General features: G+C 39.2%; 1 protein-coding gene across 1 annotated transcript; it reads right to left on the bottom strand.

The window, feature by feature from the left end:
• Positions 1-2,402: 2,402 nt before the first annotated feature.
• Positions 2,403-25,814, bottom strand: LOC115152514 (protein ANKUB1). The gene is made up of 6 exons (XM_029697376.1): positions 25,725-25,814; positions 23,710-23,853; positions 6,459-6,669; positions 6,093-6,207; positions 3,895-4,836; positions 2,403-3,030 (listed from the first exon to the last, which is right to left on the bottom strand). The coding sequence occupies exons 1-6, from the start codon at positions 25,812-25,814 to the stop codon at positions 2,907-2,909; spliced, it is 1,626 nt and encodes a 541-aa protein (XP_029553236.1). The 3' UTR covers positions 2,403-2,906.
• Positions 25,815-26,358: the final 544 nt, after the last annotated feature.

Genomic DNA, 26,358 nt, shown 5'->3' with positions numbered 1-26,358 from the left:
GCCCATTCCCAACAATGCAGAGTTAAAAAGTAAGAAAATATTTTCTAAATAGTAACACAATAAAATAACAATAACAAGGCTATATACAAGGAGTACCAGTACCGAGTCAATGTGCATGGGTGCGAGGTAGTTGAGGTAATACAGTATGTACATGTAGGTAAGGGTAAAAGTGACTAGGCAATCAGGATAGATAAACACAGTAGCAGCAACTTGTGTGAAGTGTGAAAGTCGGTCAGTGTCACAGTGAATGTGTGGGTAGAGTGTAGTGAGTGTGCATCGAGCCAATTCAAGAGAGTCAGGGCAAAACAATTAGAAAAATGCATCAGTAACAAAGGGGGTCAATGCAAATAGTGCAGATAGCCATTTAATTAATTAACAGCAGTCTTATGGCTTGGGGGTAGAAGCTGTTCAGCAGTCTTATGGCTTGGGGGTAGAAGCTGTTCAGCAGTCTTATGGCTTGGGGGTAGAAGCTGTTCAGCAGTCTTATGACTTGGAGGTAGAAGCTGTTCAGCAGTCTTATGACTTGGAGATAGAAGCTGTTCAGCAGTCTTATGGCTTGGGGGTAGAAGCTGTTCAGCAGTCTTATGACTTGGGGGTAGAAGCTGTTCAGCAGTCTTATGGCTTGGGGGTAGAAGCTGTTCAGCAGTCTTATGACTTGGGGGTAGAAGCTGTTCAGCAGTCTTATGGCTCGGGGGTAGAAGCTGTTCAGCAATCTTATGGCTTGGGGGTAGAAGCTGTTCAGTAGTCTTATGGCTTTGGGGTAGAAGCTGTAAGGAGCCTTTTGTCCCAGACTTGGTGCTTCCGTATCACCTGCCATGTGGTAGCAGAGTGAACAGTCTATGACCTGGGTGTTTGGAGCCTTTTGCCAATCATTTACCTATCGCTTACTTGATTTTTATTTTATTTGATGTCATATTGTAAAAGTATGTATCTGTTCTGCTGAAAATATGATTTTGAAAACAATGAATGTCTACAAGTGCTTCATAAAACCAGATATATTTATTTTTGTATTTTCAAAAGACAGCAAATAGCCAATCAAATATCAACAAGTGAAATTACAATACAGATTTCATTTTCAGTGAATAATTGTCTTGTCCAGTGAGCAACTCAATGACAACGATTCAATGACATCATTAGATCACCTGCAAGAAGCATGTTCAACGTTCACCTGACAACACACTGGATGAGACACATACACTAACCAAGTGTTTCTTACCTGTCAAGAAGTTTGAGATCAGAAGCTTCTTCAATACCCCACAAATGAAAAATCTTTGAGACAAAGACAATCAACTGACAAGACAATGCACATACACTAACCCGGATGTTCTACTTGCCCCACTGAGTTAAAGCAAAGTTATCATTTATGCATGGGGTCAACGATCCACTCATAGCTCTCACAGCTATCTGACAGTTCTCAGAATACTAAGGATGAAGTGTGTGATATTGGATTTTGTGTCCTTCCCACTCCAAGTGATTGGGAGTCCCAGAGGGTGCCGCATAATTGGCCCAGCGTCATCCGGGTTTAGCCATCATTGTAAATAAGAATTTGTTCTTAACTGACTTGTCTAGTGAAATAATGGTTAAATAAAAACTATTTCAGTTGTCTGCTATGTTGCTGTGTAAAACCACATACTGCAGGGGAATGGGCTACCGTTTAGCCTATGATGACACATGCTGTCTAACACATTGTTAGAGTAGTTGTCAGTTTTGTAATGTAAATAAACATGAAATGTATGCATTCACTACTGTAAGTCGCTCTGGATAAGAGCGTCTGCTAAATGACTAAAATGTAAATGTAAACAGGTTTTTTTCAAATACTCTGAAATACAGTATGTATTTTTGTATTATTTTCCCCATAATGCCATTATTTCATGTCTTTGGTGGTATTTATTTCTCCCAAAACAGCATTTTATTTTCCTTATGTAACAGATGTATTATTTTGACACTGCACAGACTCATTTATATGAGCAATTATGATTCACATCTTAATGAAATAGTTTTAATGCAGCAGTGTTCATACTGTGTATTTTACATCGATTTCAACCACTATAGGTCTTCATCAGCAAGGAGGGATTTCTATGGACAAAAACTAGTGTTCAGTGGGGGGTTTGGAGCCTCAATTAGACCCATGTCAAACACTTACAATCACATTCAGTACAATCACATTCAGTACAATCAGTACAATCACATTCAGTACAATCACATTCAGTACAATCACATTCAGTACAATCACATTCAGTACAATCAGTACAATCACATTCAGTACAATCACATTCAGTACAATCAGTACAATCACATTCAGTACAATCAGTACAATCACATTCAGTACAATCACATTCAGTACAATCAGTACAATCACATTCAGTACAATCACATTCAGTACAATCAGTACAATCACATACAGTACAATCACATACAGTCACATTCATTCAACTGAATGACTCTAGAATAAAGACGGACAAGAATAATAGTAATTCCATTCACATTTGGCTTTTACAAATAGCCAGTGAAATATGATCCGGTTTTGTTACTTGAGAATACGAGTGACTGAGAATCCACTGCCTGCCGTTATAAACGTTCTACACACAAATCAAACACAGTACTGACTATATCTATAAGTATCTCTATATATCTATAAGCCTCATCAAAAGGAACTCAATTCTTCGTCGTCCGCATTGTTTCAGGCATCGTCTGTTCCAAAGTCTCATCTTGTTCACTGTATTTTCCTCCCTTGTTAGTGACAATACAGGTACTTTGTGAGGTACCAGTTAGTGTAGTTGATCTCTGGGTTGTGTTCATGAGGGCACACAATGGAAAACATTTTTAAAAAATTTTAAAAATGTTTTGCCAAAGAGAAAACTTAAATAAGAGTTCCTTTTTGGACAAGTCCAGGTTGTCCCTCCTTGTTACAGTATGTTTAATCTGCCTAATGACCAGGATCCTGGTGTCGACCCAATGTGCTGAGCTCTCCTCCTGGTCAGAGCCCGCGCTACATTCAGCTGCTGCAGCCATGGTCTCTGTGTGAAGGCACTGTTAGAGAGTCAATCAACCAGAACAAGGTTAGGGGGCCAAATCGGTGGTCTAACATTGTGAAATACTGTATATGTGATGGCCTCAATACATTAATGAAGCTCCCTTTCTTACATCCTTTCCTCTCCCCATACTGAAACAACTTGTTAGAGTAAACCAATAAGGCTGACACTCTATATACCTTCTAAGCATGATAGTTGGCTCATGATTTGTTTTAGGACTTGTTAGGGTAAACCAATAACAGCTTCTAACCCCAAGCCATAAGACTGCTGAACAATTAATCAAAATGGCCACCGGACTAGTTCAAATGTTTTATTATTTCTTACTTTAGTTTATTTGGTAAATATTCTCTTAACTCTTCTTGAACTGCACTGTTGGTTAAGGGCTTGTAAGTAAGCATTTCACGGAAAGGTCTACACTTGTTGTATTCAGCGCATGTGACAAATACATTTTGAGTTGATTTGACTTGACTCTATATACCTTCTTAGCATGATGGTTGGCTCATGATTTGTTTTTACTAAAATCTATTCAGGGAGGATAAGGGTATATCATCGGCAGTGATGAAGTGGTAAAAACATTGACTGGTAAATGCTGATTGCCGTTCAGGATTAAAGAAGTAACGCTCCCTATACTTTCAATGCATCTTCCACAAAAGGTGGGTAAACGCTTGCGCAAAATAAAATAAAAAGTGTGTAAACAGCTTTTACATGTGTTTTCCCCCACCACTGATTATAGGAGGCATCTTCTGACAGTATTCACACCTTTCATAAGAAACCTCCAGAGAAACATTCATATTAAAACCGTAGCATTGAAATAACACTGTAATTTCACTTGTAAATCACCGTCATTTAAAGTTGGACTAACCTGGCCAAGGCCAAACAGTATATGGCATTTTCTCTGGGTGTGCGGTCGCAGTGGAGAGAAAAGGACTCCAGTGAGGTGGTGAGGATCTGGGCGAAGTTTGGCGAGGCAGAGGCAAACACAGGTCTGAGATTGGTGTCTCTGGAAATGGGCGGGAGCGAGACTCTGCTCCTCCATTGGTTGCTGTTATGATCCCCACTCTCATCCTCCTCACATCCCTTCCCACCACATCCCCTCTTCTTCCCTCTCTTCTTCTCTCTTCCATCCCTCGTGGCCACAGGGGGTAGCTTCGGTAGTTGAAGAGGTGCATCCAGGGATGCCAGGGCACGGAGCGTGCAGGATACATGAGACGGGCAGTTGATGGGGCTCAAAGGTTGAGAGGCTTTGGACGCCACCCTGATACTCGCCTTGGCCTCACTCCTCCTGGGCTTGGAGGACATCTTGGGGAGGGTGAAGCCGTCCACCAGGACCGTGTCGCCCACCCTGGTCCTGAACGGAGCCCTGTTGAGGCCCATGCAGTGCCTGGATGCTGCCCTCCTCTGCCCCAGCCTCACCCAGCGCTTTATCTGGACGTATGTCCGCATGGGCAGAGCCATACCTGGGAGGACCACCACAGAGCACAGCTTGGTGGCCAGGTGACACACACACTCTCTGTGGCCGTGCTGGAGGGCGATCCTGAGTGGGTCACGACCTTGGGGATCCCGACAGGCAAGGGTCAGAACGCTGCTGGCGATAAAGAGTTTGAGGATGGTGAGCTGGCCGCGCTCGATGGAGGCGACGGCGGGACACTTGGCGGCGTCGGGGTGGGCCATCTGGTGGCACCACTCACGGTAAGGGTGGACCCCCACCGGCTCAATGGCACGCACCCCCCTCTCCAGCAGCCAGTCGGCCAGGTCCAGGTGGCCCAGAGAAGCAGCAATGTAGAGTGCCACCCGGAGCTGGAACCTGGAATAATACAGAAACAATGTATTTATTACACGTTTCAAGTTTTTTTTGTCAAGTTCACAAGATACAGCAGGTTATAAAACAGTACAGTTAAATGCTTACTCTTTCCCACAATGCAGTATTAAATATCAGGGTAAGAGAAAAAATGTATAAAGGAAAAAAACACGAGAATATAAGCTATATACCGGGTCAGTACCATTATTGTAAGCTATATACAGGGTCAGTACCATCATTGTAAGCTATATACAGGGTCAGTACCATCATTGTAAGCTATATACAGGGACAGTACCATTATTGTAAGCTATATACAGGGTCAGTACCATCATTGTAAGCTATATACCCGGTCAGTACCATCATTGTAAGCTATATACAGGGACAGTACCATTATTGTAAGCTATATACAGGGTCAGTACCATCATTGTAAGCTATATACCCGGTCAGTACCATAATTGTAGATATATACAGGGTGAGTACCATAATTGTAAGCTATATACCCGGTCAGTACCATAATTGTAGATATATACAGGGTGAGTACCATAATTGTAAGCTATATACCCGGTCAGTACCATCATTGTAAGCTATATACAGGGTGAGTACCATAATTGTAAGCTATATACAGAGTAGGTACCATCATTGTAAGCTATATACAGGGTCAGTACCATCATTGTAAGCTATATACAGGGTCAGTACCATTATTGTAAGCTATATACAGGGTCAGTACCATCACTGTTGATAATAATACAAGTAGCTGAGGGGAATGGAATTGTACTAGTCTATCATACAGTTCAGTGTGTAGATGTGTATTCAGTGTGTAGATGTGTAGATGTGTATTCAGTGTGTAGATGTGTATTCAGTGTGTAGATGTGTATTCAGTGTGTAGATGTGTATTCCGTGTGTAGATGTTTATTCAGTGTGTAGATGTGTATTCCGTGTGTAGATGTGTATTCAGTGTGTAGATGTGTATTTCGTGTGTAGATGTGTAGATGTGTATTCAGTGTGTAGATGTGTAGATGTGTATTCAGTGTGTAGATGTGTATTCAGTGTGTAGATGTGTATTCAGTGTGTAGATGTGTATTCAGTGTGTAGATGTGTAGATGTGTATTCAGTGTGTAGATGTGTATTCCGTGTGTAGATGTTTATTCCGTGTGTAGATGTGTAGATGTGTATTCCGTGTGTAGATGTTTATTCCGTGTGTAGATGTTTATTCCGTGTGTAGATGTTTATTCCGTGTGTAGATGTGTAGATGTGTAGATGACCTCATCACAGGTCTCTCCCTAGACAGGTATCGTTGGACGGTCAGTCTGTGTCCCAGGAAGCAGCCTCTGATAAACTCCGCCCACCCATCCCAGGTGTCCAACCGTAGAGTAGCCCCTGGGAGACAGAGACATATGCAGGGTTGTCCTCCTGGTTGCCATGAACCAAGAATGTGTTCCGTACAGTCCATTTGTCTCTATGTTACATCCATAAAGGTGTAGAGACTTTTTTTTTTGCATTGCAATGCTGGAACTTCACTGGACCTCCACAGTAATGTGGAAACATTTCAGTATAAAGGACCCCCCCCCCCCCACACACACACACACACAGCAGAGGACCATTGACCTACTGCACAAGGAAGGCCATACCCACGTCAACGGCGTAGTCGTGGAGCCGGTTGCAGTCGTAGAGTTGCAGGCCGGTGGGAGAGCTCAGTCTGAAGGAGCTGACGGGAAGCCCACACTGCTGGGACACCAGGGTCATGAGCCTGGCCACAGACGTACTCAGGAGAAACACCGTGCCCAAGACTGAGAGGGTCTCCCCCGTCACGGCACTGAACACACGCACCACCGGCTCCTGCTGAAGTATAACACCATGGACATACAGTATATTCACTTGTTTTACATAAATACCTATGTTGTGTTTATACACCGAGTAAACAAAACATTATGAACACCTGCTCTTTCCATGACAGACTGACCAGGTGAATCCAGGTGAAAGCTATGATCCCTTAATGATGTCACTTAAATCCACTTCAATCAGTGTAGATGAAGGGGAGGAGACAGGTTAAAGAAAGATTTTTAAGCCATGAGACAATTGAGACATGGATTGTGTATGTGTGCCATTCAGAGGGTGAATGGTCAAGACAAAATATTTAAGTGCCTTTGAACAGGGTATGGTAGTAGGTGCCAGGCGCACCGGTTTGTGTCAAGAACTGCAATGTTGCTGGGGTTTTTACACTCAACAGTTTCCTGTGTGTATCAAGAATGGTCCACCACCCAAAGAACATCCAGCCAACTTGGCACAACTGTTGGAAGCATTGGAGTCAACATGGGCCAGCATCCCTGTGGAATGCTTTCAACATCTTGTAGAGTCCATGTACCAATGAATTGAGGCTGTTCTGAGGGCAAAAGGGGGTACAACTCAATATTAGGAAAGTGTTTCTAATGTTTGGTACACTCAGTATATATAAGTTAGGAGTCATATAATTACAGGGGTAAGATGAAGTGGCTCCTTTGCACTGATCTAAGGTCTGGTTTGTGTTTTTACTGCTAATGGTAAAGGTTAGGATTTGGTGAGAGTAAGCTGATCCTAGATCTGCGTCCAAGGGCAATTTCTATCCAGAGACAAATCAAAGGTCCATTCTATTTAAACTTGTGATCTACCACCATCTCGTGGCTCAAACTTGTAACAACATTTTCTAATTAATGTACTGCACTGAGTTCTGTTCTATCATATTGAACACTAATCTGGGTGCAGATTCAATTGAACACTAATCTGGGTGCAGATTCAATTGAACACTAATCTGGGTGCAGATTAAATTGTTAACAGAAATCTAATATGTATTTCAATGAACCCAAAGGGTATATGGCCTCTTCTTCTACTACTATACGGCCTGCTGTACTCTGCTGTGCTCTACTGTACTGTACACCACTGGGTATACAGACTCTTCAGCTACTGTTAGCGAACACCAGACAGGTCAAGGCGATTACATGGGGAAAAGGCTTATGACTGTAAGGGTGTTTGGTACAAAGGCAACATTACATTGGGCCACATTTCAGCTCTATCCCAGGTCAACCATACAATACTATAGATTTCCACTCTAGTCAACCAGCAAGAGGGAGAGACAGACAGAAGGTCTGGCTTTGACTCTGTCAATGATGGGATGTGTAAGTAAGGAGTAAGGAACAGAAATAAACATTATTCTGATGGTTAAACTTGTACTTGATACATAACCACTCTCCTCTGTTAGCAAATCTTCCACAAATCTTTGTGTAACAGAGTGAGTTCTGTCCCTGTCCGGCTCTGGACATGTACCCAGGAACCTCTGTACAACAACACTTCACACTCACGAAGCAGTGTTCTTACTAACCTATCACTCTACCATAACCATGGTCTTTGTTGAGCAAGGGCAACATTAAGTCTCAAGCAGGGTGACTGCACCACACTATATATCACCACACTATATCATCACACTATATACCACCATACTATATACAACCATACTATATACCACCACACTATATACCACCACACTATATATCACCACACTATATATCACCACACTATATCATCACACTATATATCACCACACTATATATCACCACACTATATATCACCACACTATATACCACCACACTATATATCACCACACTATATACCACCATACTATATATCACCACACTATATATCACCACACTATATCATCACACTATATACCACCATACTATATATCACCACACTATATATCACCACACTATATATCACCACACTATATATCACCACACTATATACCACCATACTATATATCACCACACTATATATCACCACACTATATCATCACACTATATATCACCACACTATATATCACCACACTATATATCACACCACTATATATCACCACACTATATACCACCATACTATATCATCACACTATATATCACCACACTATATACCACCATACTATATCACCACACTATATATCACCACACTATATCATCACACTATATACCACCATACTATATATCACCACACTATATACCACCATACTATATACCACCACACTATATATCACCACACTATATACCACCACACTATATACCACCATACTATATCACCACACTATATATCACCACACTATATCATCACACTATATATCACCACACTATATATCACCATACTATATACCACCACACTATATACCACCACACTATATATCACCACACTATATATCACACCACTATATATCACCATACTATATACCACCACACTATATATCATCACACTATATATCACCACACTATATACCACCATACTATATATCACCACACTATATACCACCACACTATATATCACCACACTATATATCACCACACTATATACCACCACACTATATATCACCACACTATATACCACCACACTATATATCACCACACTATATCATCACACTATATATCACCACACTATATATCACCATACTATATACCACCACACTATATACCACCACACTATATATCACCACACTATATATCACCACACTATATATCACCACACTATATATCACCACACTATATATCACCACACTATATATCACCACACTATATATCACCACACTATATATCACCACACTATATCATCACACTATATATCACACCACTATATATCACCACACTATATATCACACCACTATATACCACCACACTATATACCACCACACTATATACCACCACACTATATATCACCACACTATATACCACCACACTATATCATCACACTATATATCACCATACTATATACAACCATACTATATATCACCACACTATATACCACCACACTATATATCACCACACTATATATCACCACACTATATCATCACACTATATACCACCATACTATATATCACCACACTATATATCACCACACTATATATCACCACACTATATATCACCACACTATATACCACCATACTATATATCACCACACTATATATCACCACACTATATCATCACACTATATATCACCACACTATATATCACCACACTATATATCACACCACTATATATCACCACACTATATACCACCATACTATATCATCACACTATATATCACCACACTATATACCACCATACTATATCACCACACTATATATCACCACACTATATCATCACACTATATACCACCATACTATATATCACCACACTATATACCACCATACTATATACCACCACACTATATATCACCACACTATATACCACCACACTATATACCACCATACTATATATCACCACACTATATATCACCACACTATATCATCACACTATATATCACCACACTATATATCACCATACTATATACCACCACACTATATACCACCACACTATATATCACCACACTATATATCACACCACTATATATCACCATACTATATACCACCACACTATATATCATCACACTATATATCACCACACTATATACCACCATACTATATATCACCACACTATATACCACCACACTATATATCACCACACTATATATCACCACACTATATACCACCACACTATATATCACCACACTATATACCACCACACTATATATCACCACACTATATCATCACACTATATATCACCACACTATATATCACCATACTATATACCACCACACTATATACCACCACACTATATCACCACACTATATCACCACACTATATCACCACACTATATATCACCACACTATATATCACCACACTATATATCACCACACTATATATCACCACACTATATATCACCACACTATATACCACCATACTATATCATCACACTATATATCACCACACTATATACCACCATACTATATCACCACACTATATATCACCACACTATATCATCACACTATATACCACCATACTATATATCACCACACTATATACCACCATACTATATACCACCACACTATATATCACCACACTATATACCACCACACTATATACCACCATACTATATATCACCACACTATATATCACCACACTATATCATCACACTATATATCACCACACTATATACCACCACACTATATACCACCACACTATATATCACCACACTATATATCACACCACTATATATCACCATACTATATACCACCACACTATATATCATCACACTATATATCACCACACTATATACCACCATACTATATATCACCACACTATATACCACCACACTATATATCACCACACTATATACCACCACACTATATATCACCACACTATATACCACCACACTATATATCACCACACTATATCATCACACTATATATCACCACACTATATATCACCATACTATATACCACCACACTATATACCACCACACTATATATCACCACACTATATATCACCACACTATATATCACCACACTATATATCACCACACTATATATCACCACACTATATATCACCACACTATATATCACCACACTATATATCACCACACTATATCATCACACTATATATCACACCACTATATATCACCACACTATATATCACACCACTATATACCACCACACTATATACCACCACACTATATACCACCACACTATATATCACCACACTATATACCACCACACTATATCATCACACTATATATCACCATACTATATACAACCATACTATATATCACCACACTATATACCACCACACTATATATCACCACACTATATATCACCACACTATATCATCACACTATATACCACCATACTATATATCACCACACTATATATCACCACACTATATATCACCACACTATATATCACCACACTATATACCACCATACTATATATCACCACACTATATATCACCACACTATATCATCACACTATATATCACCACACTATATATCACCACACTATATATCACACCACTATATATCACCACACTATATACCACCATACTATATCATCACACTATATATCACCACACTATATACCACCATACTATATCACCACACTATATATCACCACACTATATCATCACACTATATACCACCATACTATATATCACCACACTATATACCACCATACTATATACCACCACACTATATATCACCACACTATATACCACCACACTATATACCACCATACTATATATCACCACACTATATATCACCACACTATATCATCACACTATATATCACCACACTATATATCACCATACTATATACCACCACACTATATACCACCACACTATATATCACCACACTATATATCACACCACTATATATCACCATACTATATACCACCACACTATATATCATCACACTATATATCACCACACTATATACCACCATACTATATATCACCACACTATATACCACCACACTATATATCACCACACTATATATCACCACACTATATACCACCACACTATATATCACCACACTATATACCACCACACTATATATCACCACACTATATATCACCACACTATATATCACCACACTATATATCACCACACTATATATCACCACACTATATATCACCACACTATATCATCACACTATATATCACACCACTATATATCACCACACTATATATCACCACACTATATATCACCACACTATATACCACCACACTATATACCACCACACTATATATCACCACACTATATATCACCACACTATATATCACCACACTATATATCACCACACTATATATCACCACACTATATATCACCACACTATATATCACCACACTATATATCACCACACTATATATCACACCACTATATATCACCACACTATATATCACACCACTATATACCACCACACTATATACCACCACACTATATACCACCACACTATATATCACCACACTATATACCACCACACTATATCATCACACTATATATCACCATACTATATACAACCATACTATATATCACCACACTATATACCACCACACTATATATCACCACACTATATCACCACACTATATACCACCACACTATATACCACCACACTATATACCACCACACTATATACCACCACACTATATATCACACCACTATATATCACCACACTATATATCACACCACTATATATCACCACACTATATATCACCACACTATATATCACCACACTATATACCACCACACTATATATCACACCACTATATATCACCACACTATATATCACCATACTATATATCACCACACTATATATCACACCACTATATATCACCACACTATATATCACCACACTATATATCACCACACTATATACCACCACACTATATCATCACACTATATATCACCACTATATATCACCACACTATATATCACCACACTATATATTACCACACTATATATCACCACACTATATATCACCACACTATATACCACCATACTATATATCACCACTATATATCACCACTATATATCACCACACTATATCACCACACTATATATCACCATACTATATACAACCATACTATATATCACCACTATATATCACCACACTATATCATCACACTATATACCACCACACTATATACCACCACACTATATCATCACACTATATACCACCACACTATATATCATCACACTATATATCACCACACTATATATCACCACACTATATACCACCATACTATATACCACCACACTATATATCACCACACTATATACCACCACACTATACACACACTATATACCACCACACTATATATCACCACACTATATATCACCACACTATATATCACCACACTATATACCACCACACTATATATCACCACACTATATACCACCACACTATATATCACCACACTATATATCACCACACTATATATCATCACACTATATATCACCACACTATATATCACCACACTATATATCACCACACTATATATCACCATACTATATACCACCACACTATATATCACCACACTATATATCACCATACTATATACCACCACACTATATATCACCACACTATATACCACCACACTATATATCACCACACTATATATCACCATACTAGTGGCTTGCAAAAGTATTCATCCCCCCTACAACCCCCCCCCCCCTCTATAAGCTTGGCACATCTAGCAAATGGGATTTTTTCCCATTCTTCAAGGCAAAACTGCTCTAGCCCCTTCAAGTTGGATGGGTTCCGCTGGTGTACAGCAATCTTTAAGTCATACCACAGATTCTCAATTGGATTGAGGTCTGGGCTTTGACTAGTCCATTCCAAGATATCTAAATGTTTCCCCTTAAGCCACTTGAGTGTTGCTTTAGTAGCATGCTTAGGGTCATTGTCCTGCTGGAAGGTGAACCTCCGTCCCAGTCTCAAATCTCTGGAAGACAAACAGGTTAACCTCAAGAATTTCCCTGTACTTAGCGCCATCCATCATTCCTTCAATTCTGACCAGTTTCCCAGTCCCTGCCGATGAAAAACATCTCCACAGCATGACGCTGCCACCACCATGTTTCACTGTGGGGATGGTGTTCTTGGGGTGATGAGAGGTGTTGGGTTTGCGACAGACATAGTGTTTTCCTTGATGGCAAAAATGCTCAATTTTAGTCTCATCTGACCAGAGTACCTTCTTCCATATGTTTGGGGAGTCTCCCACATGCCTTTTGGCGAACACCAAACATGTTTGCTTATTTTTTTCTGGCCACTCTTCCGTAGAGCCCAGCTCTGTGGAGTGTACGGCTGAAAGTGGTCCTATGGACAGATACTCCAATCTCCGCTGTGGAGCTTTGCAGCTCCTTCAGGGTTATCTTTGGTCTCTTTGTTGACTCTCTGATTAATGGCCGCTTTGCCTGGTCCGTGAGTTTTGGTGGGCGGCCCTCTCTTGGCAGGTTTGTTGTGGTGCCATATTCTTTCAATTTTTTTATAATGGGTTTAATGGTGCTCCATGGGATGTTCAAAGTTTCTGATATTTTTTTATAACCCAACCCTGATCTGTACTTCTCCACAAAGTTGTCCCTGACCTGTTTGGAGAGCTCCTTGGTCTTCATTGTGCCACTTGCTTGGTGATGCCCCTTGCTTTGTGGTGTTGCAGACTCTGGGGCCTTTCAGAACAGGTGTATTTATACTGAGATCATGTGACAGATCATGTGACACTTAAATAAAGTCCACCTGTGCAATCTAACTAATTATGTGACTTCTGAAGGTAATTGGTTGCACCAGATCTTATTTAGAGGCTTCATGGCAAAGGGGGTGAATACATATGCACGCACCACTTTTCTGTTTTTTATTTAGTCAACTTTTTTGAAACAAGTTATTTTGTTCATTTCACTTCACCAATTTGGACAATTTTGTGTATGTCCATTACATGAAATCCAAATAAAAATCATTTTAATTACAGATTGTAATGCAACAAAATAGGAAAAACGCCAAGCAGGTGAATACTTTTGCAAGGCGCTGTATATACCACCATACTATATCACCATACTATATATCACCATATTAAACTCAGCAAAAAAAGAAACGTCCTCTCACTGTCAACTGCATTTATTTTCAGCAAACTTAACATGTGTAAATATTTGTATGAACATAACAAGATTCAACAACTGAGGCATAAACTGAACAAGTTCCACAGACATGTGACTAACAGAAATTGAATAATGTGTCCCTTAAAAAAGGGGGGGTCAAAATCAAAAGTAACAGCCAGTATCTGGTGTGGCCACCAGCTGCATTAAGTACTGCAGTGCATCTCCTCCTCATGGACTGCACCAGATTTGCCAGTTCTTGCTGTGAGATGTTACCCCGCTCTTCCACCAAGGCACATGCAAGTTCCCGGACATTTCTGGAGAGAATGGCCCTAGCCCTCACCCTCTGATCGAACAGGTCCCAGACGTGCTCAATGGGATTGAGATCCGGGTTCTTCACTGGCCATGGCAGAACACTGACATTCCTGTCTTGCAGGAAATCATGCACAGAACGAGCAGTATGGCTGGTGGCATTGTCATGCTGGAGTGTCATGTCAGGATGAGCCTGCAGGAAGGGTACCACATGAGGGAGGAGGATGTCTTCCCTGTAATGCATAGCATTGAGATTGCCTGCAATGACAACAAGCTCAGTCCGATGATGCTGTGACACACTGCCCCAGACCATGATGGACCCTCCACCTCCAAATCGATCCCGCTCCAGAGTACAGGCCTCGGTGTAACGCTCATTCCTTCAACAATAAACGCAAATCCGACCATCATCCCTGGTGAGACAAAACCGCGACTCGTCAGAGAAGAGCATTTTTTGCCAGGCCTGTCTGGTCCAGTGACGGTGGGTTTGTGCCCATAGGCGACATTGTTGCCAGTGATGTCTGGTGAGGACCTGCCTCATCAGCCTATTGCAGGCTGATGAGCACTGATGGAGGGATTGTGCGTACCTGGTGTAACTCGGACAGTTGTTGTTGCCATCCTGTACCTGTCCCGCAGGTGTTACGTTCGGATGTACCGATCAGCTGTCCATCCTGTCTCCCTGTAGCGCTGTCTTAGGCGTCTCACAGTACGGACATTGCAATTTATTGCCCTGGCCACATCTGCAGTCCTCATGCCTCCTTGCAGCATGCCCAAGGCTCGTTCACGCAGATGAGCAGGGACCCTGGGCATCTTTCTTTTGTTGTTTTTCAGAGTCAGTAGAAAGGCCTCTTTAGCGTCCTAAGTTTTCATAACTGTGACCTTAATTGCCTACCGTCTGTAAGCTGTTAGTGTCTTAACGACCATTCCACAGGTGCAGGTTCATTAATTGTTTACAGTTCGTTGAAGAAGTATGGGAATCAGTGTTTAAACCCTTTAAAATGAAGATCTGTGAAGTTATTTAGATTTTCACTAATTATCTTTGAAAGACAGGGTCCTGAAAAAGGGACATTTCTTTTTTTTGCTGAGTTTATATATCACCACACTATATATCACCACACTATATATCACCACACTATATATCACCACACTATATCACCACACTATATCACCACACTATATATCATCACACTATATACCACCACACTATATACCACCATACTATATACCACCACACTATATATCACCACACTATATATCACCACACTATATATCACACCACTATATATCACCACACTATATACCACCACACTATATATCACACCACTATATATCACCACACTATATATCACCACACTATATATCACCACACTATATATCACCACACTATATATCACACCACTATATACCACCACACTATATATCACCACACTATATATCACACCACTATATACCACCATACTATATATCACCACACTATATATCACCACACTATATATCACCACACTATATATCACCACACTATATATCACCACACTATATATCACCACACTATATATCACCACACTATATACCACCACACTATATATCACCACACTATATATCACACCACTATATATCACCACACTATATATCACCACACTATATATCACCACACTATATATCATCACACTATATATCACCACACTATATACCACCATACTATATACCACCACACTATATATCACACCACTATATATCACCACACTATATACCACCATACTATATACCACCACACTATATATCACCACACTATATATCACCACACTATATATCACCACACTATATACCACCATACTATATACCACCACACTATATACCACCACACTATATATCACCACACTATATCATCACACTATATATCACCACACTATATACCACCATACTATATACCACCATACTATATATCACCACACTATATATCACACCACTATATATCACACCACTATATATCACCACACTATATACCACCACACTATATATCACCACACTATATATCACACCACTATATATCACCACACTATATATCACACCACTATATATCACCACACTATATATCACCACACTATATATCACCACACTATATATCACCACACTATATACCACCATACTATATATCACCACACTATATATCACCACACTATATATCACCACACTATATATCACCACACTATATACCACCATACTATATATCACCACACTATATATCACCACACTATATATCACCACACTATATATCACCACACTATATATCACCACACTATATATCACCACACTATATACCACCATACTATATACCACCACACTATATATCATCACACTATATATCACCACACTATATACCACCATACTATATACCACCATACTATATATCACCACACTATATATCACACCACTATATATCACACCACTATATATCACCACACTATATACCACCACACTATATATCACCACACTATATATCACACCACTATATATCACCACACTATATACCACCACACTATATATCACCACACTATATATCACCACACTATATATCACCACACTATATACCACCATACTATATATCACCACACTATATATCACCACACTATATATCACACCACTATATATCACCACACTATATATCACCACACTATATATCATCATACTATATACCACCATACTATATATCACCACACTATATACCACCACACTATATACCACCACACTATATATCATCACACTATATATCACCACACTATATACCACCATACTATATACCACCATACTATATATCACCACACTATATATCACACCACTATATATCACACCACTATATATCACCACACTATATATCACCATATTATATACCACCATACTATATACCACCACACTATATATCACCACACTATATACCACCACACTATATATCACCATATTATATCACCACACTATATATCACCACACTATATACCACCATACTATATATCACCACACTATATATCACCACACTATATATCACACCACTATATACCACCACACTATATATCACCACACTATATCACCACACTATATATCACACCACTATATATCACCACACTATATATCACCACACTATATATCACCACACTATATATCACCACACTATATATCACCACACTATATATCACCACACTACATATCACCACACTATATCACCACACTATATACCACCACACTATATATCACCACACTATATCACCACACTATATACCACCACACTATATATCACCACACTATATATCACACCACTATATACCACCACACTATATATCACCATACTATATATCACCACACTATATCACCACACTATATACCACCATACTATATATCACACCACTATATATCACCACACTATATACCACCACACTATATACCACCATACTATATATCACCACACTATATATCACCACACTATATCATCACACTATATATCACCACACTATATACCACCATACTATATATCACCACACTATATATCACACCACTATATATCACCACACTATATATCACCACACTATATCATCACACTATATATCACCACACTATATACCACCATACTATATACCACCATACTATATATCACCACACTATATATCACACCACTATATATCACACCACTATATATCCCACACTATATACCACCACACTATATATCACCACACTATATATCACCACACTATATATCACCACACTATATATCACCACACTATATATCAACATACTATATATCACCACACTATATATCACCACACTATATACCACCATACTATATACCACCATACTATATATCACCACACTATATATCACCACACTATATATCACCACACTATATACCACCACACTATATATCACACCACTATATATCACCACACTATATACCACCATACTATATACCACCACACTATATATCACCACACTATATATCACCACACTACATCACCACACTATGTCACCACACTCTGTCACCACAGTATATATCACCACACTATATACCACCATACTATATACCACCATACTATATATCACCACACTATATATCACACCACTATATATCACACCACTATATATCACCACACTATATACCACCACACTATATATCACCACACTATATATCACACCACTATATATCACCACACTATATATCACACCACTATATATCACACCACTAAATATCACCACACTATATATCACACCACTATATACCACCATACTATATATCACCACACTATATATCACCACACTATATATCACCACACTATATACCACCATACTATATACCACCATACTATATATCAACACACTATATATCACCACACTATATATCACCACACTATATATCACCACACTATATATCACCACACTATATATCACCACACTATATCACCACACTATATACCACCATATTATATCACCACACTATATATCACCACACTATATATCACCACACTATATCACCACACTATATACCACCACACTATATATCACCACACTATATACCACCACACTATATATCACCACACTATATATCACCACACTATATATCACCACACTATATATCACACCACTATATACCACCATACTATATCACCACACTATATACCACCATACTATATATCACCACACTATATATCACCACACTACATCACCACACTATGTCACCACACTATATATCACACCACTATATACCACCATACTATATCACCACACTATATATCACCACACTATATATCACCATACTATATCACCACACTATATATCACCACACTACATCACCACACTATGTCACCACACTCTGTCACCACAGTATATATCACCATACTATATACCACCACACTATATACCACCATACTATATCACCACACTATATATCACCACACTATATACCACCACACTATATATCACCACACTATATATCACCACACTATATATCATCACACTATATATCACCACACTATATATCACCACACTATATATCACCACACTACATCACCACACTATGTCACCACACTCTGTCACCACAGTTTATATCACCATACTATATACCACCACACTATATACCACCACACTATATACCACCACACTATATATCACCACACTATATATCACTACACTATATATCACCACACTATATATCACTACACTATATATCACCACACTATATACCACCATACTATATTACCACACTATATACCATCACACTATATATAACCATACTATATACCACCATACTATATACCACTATACTATATACCACCACACTATATATCACCACACTATATATCACCACACTATATACCACCATACTATATACCACCATACTATATATCACCACACTATATATAACCATACTATATATCATCACACTATATATAACCATACTATATACCACCATACTATATACCACCACACTATATATCACACCACTATATATCACCACACTATATATCACCACACTATATACCACCACACTATATATCACACCACTATATATCACCACACTATATATCACCACACTATATACCACCACACTATATATTACCACACTATATATCACCACTATATATCACCACACTATATACCACCACACTATATATCACCACACTATATATCACCACACTATATATCACCACACTATATATCACCACACTATATATCACCACACTATATATCATCACACTATATATCACCACACTATATACCACCATACTATATATCACACCACTATATACCACCACACTATATATCACCACACTATATATCACCACACTATATATCACCACACTATATATCACCACACTATATACCACCATACTATATATCACCATACTATACCACCATACTATATATCACCACACTATATACCACCACACTATATCACCACACTATATATCACACAACTATATATCACCACACCACTATATATCACACAACTATATATCACCACACTATATACCACCACACTATATATCATCATACTATATATTTTCACACTATATACCACCACACTATATATCACCACACTATATTACCACACTATATACCACCACACTATATATCACCACACTATATATCACCACACTATATATCATCACACTATATATCACCACACTATATACCACCACACTATATATCACCACACTATATACCACCACACTATATACCACCATACTATATATCACCATACTATATATCACCACACTATATATCACCACACTATATACCACCACACTATATATCACACCACTATATACCACCATACTATATATCACCACACTATATATCACCACACTATATACCACCACACTATATACCACCACACTATATACCACCATACTATATATCACCACACTATATATCACCACACTATATACCACCATACTATATACCACCACACTATATACCACCATACTATATATCACCACACTATATATCACCACACTATATACCACCACACTATATATCACACCACTATATACCACCACACTATATATCACCACACTATATACCACCATACTATATACCACCATACTATATACCACCATACTATATACCACCATACTATATATCACCACACTATATATAACCATACTATATATCACACCACTATATACCACCACACTATATATCACCACACTATATACCACCATACTATATACCACCATACTATATACCACCATACTATATACCACCATACTATATACCACCATACTATATACCACCATACTATATACCACCATACTATATACCACCATACTATATACCACCATACTATATATCACCACACTATATATAACCTTACTATATATCACACCACTATATACCACCACACTATATCACCACACTATATATCATCACACTATATACCACCACACTATATATCACCACACTATATCACCACACTATATATTACCACACTATATACCACCACACTATATATCACCACACTATATATTACCACACTATATATCACACCACTATATATCACCACACTATATATCACACCACTATATATCACACCACTATATATCACACCACTATATATCACCATACTATATATCACCACACTATATATCACCACACTATATATCACCACACTATATATCACCACACTATATATCACCACACTATATATCACCACACTATATATCATCACACTATATATCACCACACTATATATCACCACACTATATATCACCACACTATATATCACACCACTATATATCACCACACTATATATCACCACACTATATATCACCACACTATATACCACCACACTATATATCACCACACTATATATCACCACACTATATACCACCACACTATATATCACCACACTATATACCACCACACTATATATCACCACACTATATACCACCACACTATATATCACACCACTATATATCACCACACTATATATCACACCACTATATATCACCATACTATATATCACCACACTATATACCACCACACTATATACCACCATACTATATATCACCACACTATATATCACACCACTATATATCACACCACTATATATCACCACACTATATATCACACCACTATATATCACCACACTATATATCACACCACTATATATCACCACACTATATATCACACCACTATATATCACCACACTATATATCACCACACTATATATCACCACACTATATATCACCACACTATATATCACCACACTATATATCACCACACTATATATCACCACACTATATATCACCACACTATATACCACCACACTATATATCACCACACTATATACCACCATACTATATACCACCACACTATATATCACCACACTATATATCACCACACTATATATCACCACACTATATACCACCATACTATATACCACCACACTATATATCACCACACTATATATCACACCACTATATACCACCACACTATATATCACCACACTATATGTGAAACACTTTATGTAAATGATAATATGAAGCTGTTTCAAGCAATAGCCAGCACACTCTTATATGCATTTTCAAGCACGGGTTGAAAAAAGCTAGGTGTCCGGCTGGTACCTTCAGCAGGCAGCAGATGGCACTGCCAGGGGTGATGCCAACGTCTGTCAGGACCCAGTTGTCCAGAAGGATGGCACCAGCATAGCTCAGTTCCAGGAAGTGCCTCACCTGCTTGTCGTCTGACAGTTGCACGTGGAAGTAATCCTGCCAGAGGAAGAAGATTGGAAACACAGAGAGCCGTAATTTAGTGTCCCATACATTCAGAGTGAGAGGGCTCAACACTGATGGAGCCGTGTTCCACCCAGACAGATGTCAATGGATGATTTACCATACAAAGAGAGACACAATTGTAAAAGTGTCCAATTAAGAAATAAGGCCCAAGGAGGTGTGGTATATGGCCAATATACCACAGCTAAGGGCTGTTCTTAGGGACAACGTAACGCAGAGGTATATTGGCCATATACCACAAACCCCCAAGGTGACTTATTTTTTTTACCCAATTTCATGGTATCCAATTGGTAGTTACAGTCTTGTCCCATCGCTACAACTCCCATATGGACTTGGGAGAGTCAAGGGCCAAGAGCCATGCATCCTCCGAAACACAACCCAGCCAAGCCACACTGCTTCAGGACACAATGCCCGCTTAACCTTGAAGCCAGCCGTACCAATGTGTCAGAGGAAACACCGTACATCTGGCGACCATGCATTGCACCCGGCCCGCCACAGGAGTCGCTAGTGCATGATGGGACAAGGACATCCCTGCCGGCCAAACCCTCCCCTAACCCAGATGACACTGGGCCAATTGTGCACCGCCCCATGGGTCTCCCGGTCGCGGCCGGCTGCGACAGAGACTTGAACCAGGATCTCTAGTGGCACAGCTAGTACTACGATGCAGTGCCTTAGACCACTGCGCCACTCGGGAAGCCCGAGGTGCCTTATTGCTATTATAACCTGGTTACCAATGTAATTAGAGCAGTAAAAATGTATGTTTTGTCATACCTGTGAAATACCACGGCTGTCAGCCAATCAGCATTCGGGGCTCGAACCACCCAGTTTATAATAGTAAAATAGACAACAAAATCTACATAAACATTGTTGATTATCATCATTTCAATCCCATCACATAACCATGTCTCCTACGGTAAGAACTATCACCTCATCACATAACCATGTCTCCTACGGTAAGAACTATCACCTCATCACATAACCATGTCTCCTACGGTAAGAACTATCACCTCATCACATAACCATGTCTCCTACGGTAAGAACTATCACCTCATCACATAACCATGTCTCCTACGGTAAGAACTATCACCTCATCACATAACCATGTCTCCTACGGTAAGAACTATCACCTCATCACATAACCATGTCTCCTACGGTAAGAACTATCACCTCATCACATAACCATGTCTCCTACGGTAAGAACTATCACCTCATCACATAACCATGTCTCCTACGGTAAGAACTATCACCTCATCACATAACCATGTCTCCTACGGTAAGAACTATCACCTCATCACATAACCATGTCTCCTACGGTAAGAACTATCACCTCATCACATAACCATGTCTCCTACGGTAAGAACTATCACCTCATCACATAACCATGTCTCCTACGGTAAGAACTATCACCTCATCACATAACCATGTCTCCTACGGTAAGAACTATCACCTCATCACATAACCATGTCTCCTACTGTAAGTACTATCACCTCATCACATAACCATGTCTCCTACGGTAAGAACTATCACCTCATCACATAACCATGTCTCCTACGGTAAGAACTATCACCTCATCACATAACCATGTCTCCTACTGTAAGAACTATCACCTCATCACATAACCATGTCTCCTACTGTAAGTACTATCACCTCATCACATAACCATGTCTCCTACGGTAAGTACTACTCACGTACTTTAGTTGACATCAGCCAAATGAACAAATTGTTTCTTAGAATCATCTTCATTTCCCATAGCTGTTCAGTGTACAAACAGAGAGAGGGGAGTAACACTGCTATATTACCAGGTGACTACAGTACTTAACAAGGTCCTCTTTTAGAGGTTTAATTACCTTTACCATCAGTTTTACGCTCCCCACGGTCTGGTCAGGAGAGACGTCAAAAGGCTCACAGGAACCATCAAAGGCGATGAAGACCCTCATGGCAGGATGCCCCTCTGCCCCTCTCCACCGCTCTAACCACAGAGTGCAGTGTGTGTGTAGTGTTGAAGTTTGTATCTAGGGTTTGTCTGAAGAGACCATTCTGGGGAGGGCCAGGGAGAGAAGGGAGACAGGGTGGCATTTGGTGGGTCTAAGGAAGTGCCAGGGAGGGAAGGAAGACTGGGACGTTTGGTGGATCTAAGGAAGCCTCTCTGCAAGGGGGAAGAGGCGGGGGGGGGGGCATAGAGAAGGGTATGACGGATGGTGTTGTGTTCACGAGAGAAAGTGACAACACACACACACACACACACACACACACACACACAGAGAGAGAGAGAAGAACAAAAGACAAGTTATACCTTTGCAGGGCACACAGAAACATGTGTCTACTTGGCCACTGATAAGCACAAAGATAGTAAACATAAAACTACGGGTCATGTGATAATACAGAAATAGTAAGTCCCAAATGATCCTTGGTCAAAAGTAGTGCCTTACATAGGGAATAGGGTGTAAAGTACTTAAGAAAAAAGACTATAAAGTACTACTT

Source organism: Salmo trutta, chromosome 17 (assembly GCF_901001165.1).
Source record: "Salmo trutta chromosome 17, fSalTru1.1, whole genome shotgun sequence".
NCBI classification, from domain to species: Eukaryota; Metazoa; Chordata; class Actinopteri; order Salmoniformes; family Salmonidae; genus Salmo; species Salmo trutta.
Note: the sequence above shows the minus strand (reverse complement) of the source record. Positions and strands in the feature narration are given on the sequence as shown.

Excerpts from the sequence above, each read along its gene's own strand:
- LOC115152514 (XM_029697376.1), bottom strand. The coding sequence starts at position 25,814 with ATGAGGGTCTTCATCGCCTTTGATGGTTCCTGTGAGCCTTTTGACGTC. Across the intron at positions 23,854-25,724 it reads GCGTAAAACTGATGGTAAAG|GATTACTTCCACGTGCAACT; the intron begins GTAATTAAACCT and ends TTCCTCTGGCAG. Across the intron at positions 6,208-6,458 it reads CGACTACGCCGTTGACGTGG|GGGCTACTCTACGGTTGGAC; the intron begins GTATGGCCTTCC and ends TCTGTCTCCCAG.